Source organism: Phalaenopsis equestris, unplaced genomic scaffold, assembly GCF_001263595.1.
Source record: "Phalaenopsis equestris unplaced genomic scaffold, ASM126359v1 Scaffold000002, whole genome shotgun sequence".
Lineage (NCBI taxonomy): Eukaryota > Viridiplantae > Streptophyta > Magnoliopsida > Asparagales > Orchidaceae > Phalaenopsis > Phalaenopsis equestris.
This window is the reverse complement of record NW_018164444.1, coordinates 53,487,434-53,498,505: the sequence shown is the minus strand read 5'-3', so window position 1 is coordinate 53,498,505 and position 11,072 is coordinate 53,487,434. Positions and strand designations below refer to the sequence as shown.

Here is an 11,072-nt window from a genome sequence, read left to right as displayed (position 1 = left end):
TTGGAAAAAAAGGTGACCAAAAGGGTAAAAATTTTTTTTTTTTTTTTTTGGAACGGCTAGAAGTTTTTTCACCTCCTCTTATTCTACCATGGGACTATGAGAGAACTTCATGCAGGTCAATAAATTGACAAATCAGAGATATTTTCAAAATTTACCAATGGCATTAATTTCCTAAACAATGAAATTTACAGCCGAGTACTAAATTGGAATGCAAGAACTAGTTGAACAATTTAAACACCTGTTTGGAAGACAGCGGTTCATGATCCACATACATGGCAGCTAACTTCCGCCGCCCACTGTTATCAGCATGAGCTGCAATTGTAGCATAGGATATACCTTTGCACAACTTCAGCTGCAAAACTTTGGCTTCAGAAATACTGATGCCAATTTATACAAACATAAAAATCTTTTCTGCATAATTGACAACAGAAAGAACAGCAAACCTTATCCAATAAAATGTTCAGCAGAGAAGCATCATCAATGGCTGTAGAAGCTGATATCTTTGTGCATGTCCAGTGCATTATAATAACTTCCTAAACAAAGACAAAAATACTAAGAAATTTGAAAACTACTTTTCAAAGAAATTAACATATTTATATCTAAAATAAACATTTATGAAAAGCAAGTTATTTAATAAGATGAGATAAAATTATCAAAAACTCATTGAAAAACATGTTAGTCATGAAGTATCACAAAGCAAGGAATTACTCATGCGGACAAAAGAAGATGGGATGTGAAGCTCAAGATTCACAACCGTCAGAACAATGAAAGCTAATTGTGTTGCATCATTGATCTTTTACTTATAAGTGCTTACTTAAAGATTAGCATATACATTTTATTTTGGATTTATATCATTAAACCAGTGTCAGTGGCTGTAGGTATCTAGATAAAATACTCAACTTGGAGTTCATCGGAGGAAAAAGGCTAGGCCCGCAGTAAGAATATTTACAATACATTCCATTACAACTTATAATATTACAATGAAACTTAAATGTACCATACATTATCTTAATTGTATTATAAATGTTTAAGTAAGCTTGAGATTTTTACCCAGATCATAGGGTACCTTAGGTAGTGATCAGCCAGTATTAGACATAGTGCGTAAGCACAATTTCTTTTCTTTATATAACATCTATTAAAAATCATTGGTTGAATAAAAACTCTCCATCAATAAATGTAAAATGATTGTCTACTAAATGTGAAAATGGAAGAGGGCAAGTAGAAACATACCAACTCAATTTGATTATTTCCTGTATTCTTCATTATTTATGCTTAATCTTTTCATCTTGTTTCCATCTTCTTTGTGCAATTATATCTATTTTTCATCAATATAGTAGCAACTAGAGCTTTTCGTGAAGCAGTGGAGTCATGCAATCATATATACCGTCAGAACTAGAGACACAAGTCAAATAATAACATCAGTGAATCATAGAGAATGAATGTTCTTATCCTCTTTAACTTTTATATTTCAATCTATTCAAACTCTTCTTTCTTGGTTTCTTTAGTGTTCATCTAAAGTGGCTTACACTAGAAATACATTCAGTTTACTTCTGTGCAGATTTGAATGAATTTAATCTTTATCTGCATATCATAAATTTCAGCCTTAGTTTTAATTGCTTGTTAGATTTTTGCATGCGAGTTATATTCTAGAAATTTACTTTGTGATAGATTTTAATAAATAACTTGACATTTGAGTTATAGATTGCATTCATGATCACTTGACATTGGAATATGTATCAAGGCAGTCTATCTGATAATGAGCAGGATGACATCAAGCTTGGTTTGTATCAGTAAGTAAAGTTGATACAAGATCAACAACACCATATAAACTGTGAGCTTATTCATCCTGAGGCAATGATATTTTTAATTTTACACAACAAGAAGATCCAAAAAATTTTAATCATGTAGAAACATTCAAGCAGGTGCAAGCAAAAATATTATATTTTTAGTGGACCAGAAGAAAACTTTAGTCGTGCAGCAAAATCATCAACTTGGATACTAGTAGGGGATCATAAACATGTACCACTTCCAATAACTCGTAAGTTCACATAGAAATAAAGTAGCCTATCAGAATTCTTAAAGAGCTAGTCAGTAGCATCTTTTATCCTCAATCATCTATGATGTACCTCTTACAAGTTGGTTTTCCCATCAACAGTTCAACATTAACAATAATAAAACATTTTCATAGACTTAACTTTCGTCATTCAAATAGTGTTGAGAAAAATAAAGCTTAGACACAAATCAAAAAATAGAAGGGACTTAATGGCCAAACATAATCATGTTAAAATTTGGCTATATTTTTACCAGAAGTTATATGCTAAATAAACCAAATATGATTGTGCTTATGGGTCCAAATTGGATAAAGATGTTTTTCTTCATTTGACAAAGGAAAACAAGAGTCCAGAAACTTAGGCATGCATTAACATCGAATCTAATGAATGGGAGAGGTTGTGCTCATGCAATGCTATGAATATTTTCAAATTAATTTTTTGCAGAACCAAATAGCACATAAATCTAAGCGATACAATTATGTCCTTTTCGTTGGTACACACATTATTTCAAGCAGAAAAACAGCTAACAAATCATGTGTCAAAAACATTTTTTTTGCCAAGATAGTGCGCCTTCCACAGTCCTATCTGGATACAAGGTTCATAAGTTGCTTTTGAAAACTCTTTAAATATGATGGGCATTAAACTTCATTATTGAACTTTTAATCATCTTCACATTGATGGAAAAACTAATTAGTTTAGGAGATATGCTACCCTTTTTTGTTAGAAATATATGGTCACAATGGGACATGTTATTTTATATGATCAGATATGCATACAATAACTCGATTGACAAGTATATTAACAATTTCATTTTAAGACACAGCTTCAACTGAATTTTAATAAGTTCATAATTAACACACTTTTTGCATAATTTGCAGGTCAATATTCATTAGCAACTTGTTGTAGCTAACAGTAACAACAACAAAAAGCATTTATCCCAATAAGTGGGGATGGCTACACGAATCCTTCTTCTCCATTATGTCCTATTGACGGTCCGATTTTCATTTAATTCTAATAAAGGCACAATTTAGAAGATTTTCAAACTAGGCACAAGAATTTTTTGATAGGCATATGATGATTGATTACCTAACCACGATGACTTCCTCAAAAAAACTCCTGAAAAATTAGTTTTAAGACATGACAGATATGAATCCTGTGGTAAGGGCCAACGCATATAAGTTGGATCACCAACGGATTATAGCACTAGTTCATCATAAAATTGGCTCAATTAATTGTATCATTAGCCTCCAATAAACCCCCTTACATTCCTTGTATCTTAGTCTGCAAGATTCACATCTGTGGTAGAATAAACACTCACATAAACATGACTCTAACTTCATCATAGTTGTTGCAATTCCAGCATAAGTAACTTTGGATTACCAGATCAACACTAAATGTGATGGTTTTATATAAATGTAAATTGTCAAGCGGTTCAACTAATCTCAGTCAAAACGTTACTTGGAAATCCGACCAATCTTGTATTAGATTATCGCAATTTTATCATGTCATGAGCCCAGCAAAACAGATCTTAAGTCGATCATAAGGTACAATGAGGCCTAGATAATAGGATGTTGTATCAAACGGACAATGTAATATAAAGATAATCACATTTTGTCTTTCTTATATTCTAGTGAAACCTCACTTTGATGAATGATAATTCCTCTTTCATGGATGTGAAATCCTTTCTTTGTAAAGCCAACAGAAGATCAAAGAAAATTGGGCCAACCGATTCATATCTTTCCTTTTTCCTTCATCCATTGTATCACTTTGATCCACTTCATGTTATTCTTATATTCTATTCGAAATTTGATAGTACACCATGATGAACATTAGCATAGGTACATCTAGAAAAGCATTAGGTTCAAGAAAAGCACCGTAAGTAACAACATAGCCTTTTTATTGCTTCGTTTACACTTCTAGGGCTGGAGTTTCCATTACCTACAAAATTTTGTTTCTTGGTTCCTTCAAAGTTCATCTAAAGTGGTATATTAATTTAGTTACTTTTAAATTGCTTGTGTGTAAACTAGCATACATTAAGGCAGTACTTGCATGCATAATATAGAAAATCTAATATTGCAAACCTGAATTTAATCATTTGATGCATGTTATTTGAATTTTACAATTTATTTTACACATACATCTTAACATCATCCTTCTTCAAGGATGAATCCCATTTTACAGAAAGATTTGTGATCAACAAGTTCTGACATACCAAAATATGTGCTTAATGTATAAAAAATGATCTTAATTTATTAGAACTAAATGAAAATATGACACTAAATAGAACGCAATAGAGAAAAAGGATTCATGTGGCCGGCCCCACGTAGAGGGATTAAGGCTTTGTTGTTGATGTTGTTGTTGTATAAATATGTGCTAATACACAACCTTAAAAAGAAGACAAAAAAGAAATTGATAAAAAATCAGACATTATTCTTAAGATTTGCTAAGAAAGAAAATTACTGGATTCAAATTAAGATACTCAGAGACCCTCAAAGCGAGAAGGTGGTTGTAGGAATTAATCAAACGCCAAATCAAAACTGGCGCTGTAAGAAGCTGAAAAACAAACACCAACAGACCATGTTTGAAAAATTAAAATATGGTTAGAATCATATTCATTGCAGCAAACTTGCACTTAGAAAACTGTGAAAGACCTTATATTGTTGGATGCTCAGTGGAATGCCAATTTCATGGTTCCGAACAGCATTAAGAACACGTAGAGTTTTGCACATTTCTTGAAATCAATCACGTGGAAACTGGCTGCGAGAAAAAACTGCAAATCATTTCCTATATGATTATCAACAATTAGAAAATCATGAGGATTCTCATGAGCTATTATTATCAATAAAGATGCATGATACGGGCTATCTTATTTGGACCGCCCAAAAAAATAAGTTAGGAATACCTACAAACATTCACCTCAAGTAAATTACAATAATATCGAGCCTACAGCAATCCAAAAAGATAATCACTAATACTCTGTATCCACATATATCATAGCTGAAAATATTAGATAAACAGCTTTGAAGTAAACAAAAAGGCATGTCCCATACTGTCAGCAACAGTAACCTATGATCATAGCAGATAAACAACTTATGGTAGTAGTGAAGGGACAAATAAACATATGTTTCTCAAATTGGGTAAATAGTTACCACCGTTACCCAAATAGATAGGATAGAATCCTTATGGCTTACTAGACAGTGATAAACTTAAATGAGATAGTTGAGCAAACTTTGGCTATTTCAGTATGCAGTAAGGCCAGTCACAAAATTGTGAACAACAAATTTAAGCTGCATGCAACTGCTTAAAACAAAAATAAATAAAATGAGTTATTGAAATAAAAATTATGCCTCAAATGCAAACTCATAGCAGATAAACAACTTATGGCAGTAGTGAAGGGACAAATAAACATATGTTTCTCAAATTGGGTAAATAGTTACCACCGTTACCGAAATAGATAGGATAGAATCCTTATGGCTTACTAGACAGTGATAAACTTAAATGAGATAGTTGAGCAAACTTTGGCTATTTCAGTATGCAATAAGGCCAGTCACAAAATTGTGAACAACAAATTTAAGCTGCATGCAACTGCTTAAAACAAAAATAAATAAAATGAGTTATTGAAATAAAAATTATGCATCAAATGCAAACTAAAATGGAATGTCAAATATATATATATATATTTCCAACAAATATAAGATTTAATAAAATGGAAGACGACATCACAAAGTTGTGATTTGTCAACCTTATCTCCTCTCCCCACAAAGTGAATTCATTCTCTGATGAAACATAGAGTGGGCCAGAACGGACTGGAAAGCTATCTCAAAAATTCAAATCAGCAGATCAAAGAGAACCCTTGGTAAATGAATTTCCACCTTAAATATTGCATTTTACATGACCATGCAATAGAAACATCTAAATGTGTGATTTAAGTATCCAACTTGCTGGTTTCAGGATAATTTATTTATACAGTAGACCACCCACAGCTTTCCAACCTCATTCCCTCCCCACATTTCATCTCTTAATCAGGTAAACAAGATATGCTTGTAGATTAAGTATTTGGATAAAATTGCATATACAACCTATGAAAAAGGAATAATACTTCAAGAGAATTTGAGTAAGTTGAAAGAATTAAGAAGAGTTGCGTTCCAAAAAAAAGGCTCACAGCAATTGTGCGTTGTAAAAATGCACTGCTAGCACCTAAGAAAATATTATAGTTATGAGGGCTTTGATAGTTTAATCCTAGAATAAGTAATGGCAAATTATATGCCTTCAACATAATTTGTGACAATAGAATTCTAGCATCCAGGCCAGTCAAATTTTTAAAGATCGATGTAATTAGTAAAAATGAAATAATCTCCACTAAAGTTGAAAACTGCAAAGAAAAGGGGAGTGTAAATTTTTTTGTTAAACAGTGAAGGAGTTTTACTCAAATCTTGAATAGTCCTTAAAGCCAAAAAAAGTTTTGAAATTCTCTACTTCTTTACTCAACTGTGTTGTCATCCTTTTTTTTCCAGAAGAGGTTCAGTTAAAATGATATACAGATTTAAAAGGTAAGAAGGCCAATTTATTGAAAATAAAACAGCAAATCAATTGAGAAGAGAAAAAAATATAAAATAGATATTGAACTATAACCTAAACAAACGCATAAAAAAAGGAACCCATAAGATATTTGAAAGGTAAATGAAAATAACGTTTAGAATGATGAAATCCAAAGCATGAATAAATAGGTTAAACAGCAAAAATAACCTGCAAAATGCACGGCCATAACTAGCAGCCCTTAGTAATGTACGTTGTCTAGACACATCAAACTCATGTCCAGCAGCATCTATACAAGCCTCAACAGCCTCAGGCAACGAAGCACGGATCATTCGCAAATTTTCATCAGCCTGCCAGGTATCAAAAAATAAATGATTCGAGCTATGGAACATCAAACTGGCAGTTAATCTGCCATATAAGTAGAATGGAAGAAATAAATATTTGGAGAAACTCTCTACCCTATCCAATACTAGTCATAAAATTGGATTGTTTAAATATCCATAAATTTCAATTTTTTTTTTAATCTGACAATGATATGTTTAACTAGAAGTGTGCATCACCTTGAAATTTCTTTAGTTGGAAATATACATTAAATGATTTTGCTGAACCTTTAAAGTGAAACATCTGGATAAATATTTCTTGAATGTTCAAAGCATCCAAAAGTTTTGAGAACTCGCCATTGTTCACTAACATTTCATAAGAAATGCAGTCTAAATAATGCGAATTAAAATAAGTCTCACAAGATTAGCATAATTTCTAACACAACTCAAAATTTTTAAGTCTACTATCAAAGCTCACAAAGCATGTCAGACCTTTGCACAAATCAAGTTATGCATAACATAAATTACTTTTAAAAATTTTAGGTAATAGTTTTACAAAAGTACGTGCAATTAAAATAGGGCTTAAATTAGCTAGAATATGTGATACCAGAGTTGACCCAAACCACAATGGAAACACAAATATTATTTCTGAATTCCAAACATATTACAAATATGATAAGGGACAAAAAGAAATAGACGACAAACAAACATGATAACATAAACAATAAAAGTCGTATGTGGGGGACGAAGAGGACGAAGGCTGCCAGACGGCGATTGGTGTCTGAGAAAAGAGGGTTGCGGCTATAGGGAGGTGGGGGGAGGGATGGGCAGCCGCCGCAACAGCAAGATAGCTTGGGACGACTGTCAAAAAAATAGCCCAACAAAGTGAAGGCGTTGTGTGCTGCGATAGCGAAGGTGGAGAGCTGGGACAGTGAGGGCACCAAGGACGAGGCAGAGTAAGGCGATGAGGGCGGCTATAATTGAAGAAAACAATAGGTCCTTATTGTTCTAGGTGGTGGCAGCAAGGGTGGCGAAGGTAACGGCGTCGAACCTCAGCCGGTGAGGTGCAGGAACGTCATTGAAGGCTGAATTGGTGGCTGCAGTGAAGGCCAAAGAGGTGGGGCTGTAGGATAGCAGTTGGGACGATGGATAGTGAGATAAATATCTCCGCTGGGTCGAGCTACAACCAGAGCACCACTCGGACCCATGGGGACGATCACCATCTCGAACAAGGGACAGTCGGAACACTACCTTGACGTCGGATACAACCCTCAAGAGGAAAAATACTCAGACAAAACTGAATTCGGATTTCATAAAACAAGCCCTTACCTAAGACACAAGAACTCCTATTTATAAAAGACTGTTCCAGGTTCTAGGTGGTTGCAGATTGTTCCTCAAATCATCCAATTTCTTTCTAACCTTAAAAAAGTAGACATTGAATTACAAGCCTTTTGTTTTGAGTTGTAGATATGTGGGGCTAGAATTTGGGGGTTTCGGTTCTTATATTAGCTTCTGAGGAAGATTTACATGCATACCACTCAATTCATACATATTTGCATTTCCAACACCTGGATGTCACATTTTCGCACATTTTTGTGCATTTACACATTTAGCATTTAGCGAAGATTTACCCTCACATTAAAATTTCCGGCACAACATATTTAACTTTTTGTTTAACCAACTATACTCCACATGATATGACCTTAGAGTTTATCTTGGATCCGGTCAGCCATGAGGAGAAGCTACATTTTGCAGCTACACAATTGCCCATAACATTAAGGACATTTAGAATCGTGGTTTTCAAATGCCAAATTTCAATTCAAAATTTTGATATTCAACTTTATACTATAGATTAAATTATTCTTATTAGAAAGAAAAATTAAATTATATATATTTAAACATGAAAAAAAGTATTTAATTTGAGCTCAAATCACGACATAAAATTTAATAGAACATGAACAAAAATTCTGAAAACCATTTACAAGACTTTTAAACGTTCCATTTAATACTTTGGAATTTTTTAATGAAAACTCTTGAACTTTACTAAAGTCTTGAGCTTCAACTGAAAACTCCCAACTATCCGAAGCTAAAACTATTAATAAAATCCAAGCCTAGGAGCTGATAAAATAATCATTGAAGAGACAAATCTGAATTAGGCTATCAAATTCAAACCAACTCAAACGTTCTACTAACATTCAAGCAGCAGACGTTCATATTCCTCCTAAACAAAGCCTTAACATATAAACTTAACGTTTAAAGCAAACAAAGACATTAACATTTGATCAACAAAACACAAGAACATTTTGCCCTATCTAGCTGCAGATCCAATATAACACTACAAAACCTATTATAACTTCACTATGACCATTAATCGGAGCCCACCATCTTGTTTACGGCATCCTCAATTGCAGGGACAGCTTTTGCGAAGGCTTCCCACTGCTCCACGGTGAGGCTTATACCTGAGAATACATCCATGAATCCACACATTAACAAGTCTGCGATCAATAAAACGAAGAAGAAACTCCCTAACACATGATACTAAACGAATTATAAAGTAAACATCCATGAATCCACACATTAACAAGTCTGCGATCAATAAAACGAAGAAGAAACTCCCTAACACATGATACTAAACGAATTATAAAGTAAACATCCATGAATCCACACATTAACAAGTCTGCGATCAATAAAACGAAGAAGAAACTCCCTAACACATGATACTAAACGAATTATAAAGTAAACATCCATGAATCCACACATTAACAAGTCTGCGATCAATAAAACGAAGAAGAAACTCCCTAACACATGATACTAAACGAATTATAAAGTAAACATCCATGAATCCACACATTAACAAGTCTGCGATCAATAAAACGAAGAAGAAACTCCCTAACACATGATACTAAACGAATTATAAAGTAAACATCCATGAATCCACACATTAACAAGTCTGCGATCAATAAAACGAAGAAGAAACTCCCTAACACATGATACTAAACGAATTATAAAGTAAACATCCATGAATCCACACATTAACAAGTCTGCGATCAATAAAACGAAGAAGAAACTCCCTAACACATGATACTAAACGAATTATAAAGTAAACATCCATGAATCCACACATTAACAAGTCTGCGATCAATAAAACGAAGAAGAAACTCCCTAACACATGATACTAAACGAATTATAAAGTAAACATCCATGAATCCACACATTAACAAGTCTGCGATCAATAAAACGAAGAAGAAACTCCCTAACACATGATACTAAACGAATTATAAAGTAAACATCCATGAATCCACACATTAACAAGTCTGCGATCAATAAAACGAAGAAGAAACTCCCTAACACATGATACTAAACGAATTATAAAGTAAACATCCATGAATCCACACATTAACAAGTCTGCGATCAATAAAACGAAGAAGAAACTCCCTAACACATGATACTAAACGAATTATAAAGTAAACATCCATGAATCCACACATTAACAAGTCTGCGATCAATAAAACGAAGAAGAAACTCCCTAACACATGATACTAAACGAATTATAAAGTAAACATCCATGAATCCACACATTAACAAGTCTGCGATCAATAAAACGAAGAAGAAACTCCCTAACACATGATACTAAACGAATTATAAAGTAAACATCCATGAATCCACACATTAACAAGTCTGCGATCAATAAAACGAAGAAGAAACTCCCTAACACATGATACTAAACGAATTATAAAGTAAACATCCATGAATCCACACATTAACAAGTCTGCGATCAATAAAACGAAGAAGAAACTCCCTAACACATGATACTAAACGAATTATAAAGTAAACATCCATGAATCCACACATTAACAAGTCTGCGATCAATAAAACGAAGAAGAAACTCCCTAACACATGATACTAAACGAATTATAAAGTAAACATCCATGAATCCACACATTAACAAGTCTGCGATCAATAAAACGAAGAAGAAACTCCCTAACACATGATACTAAACGAATTATAAAGTAAACATCCATGAATCCACACATTAACAAGTCTGCGATCAATAAAACGAAGAAGAAACTCCCTAACACATGATACTAAACGAATTATAAAGTAAACATCCATGAATCCACACATTAACAAGTCTGCGATCAATAAAACGAAGAAGAAACTCCCT

The 11,072-nt window shown here is 33.3% G+C and overlaps 1 protein-coding gene across 1 annotated transcript in view; it reads right to left on the bottom strand.

Annotated features, from left to right (window-relative positions):
* Positions 1–9,358, bottom strand: part of LOC110037456 (protein VACUOLELESS1-like) — a 13,865-nt gene extending 4,507 nt beyond the window's left edge. Inside the window, 6 exon segments of the mRNA XM_020742116.1 lie at positions 239–352; positions 444–533; positions 4,512–4,604; positions 4,703–4,808; positions 6,798–6,937; positions 9,290–9,358. Of these exon segments, the coding sequence (XP_020597775.1) occupies positions 239–352; positions 444–533; positions 4,512–4,604; positions 4,703–4,808; positions 6,798–6,937; positions 9,290–9,292 (546 nt within the window). The 5' untranslated portion in view covers positions 9,293–9,358.
* Positions 9,359–11,072: the final 1,714 nt, after the last annotated feature.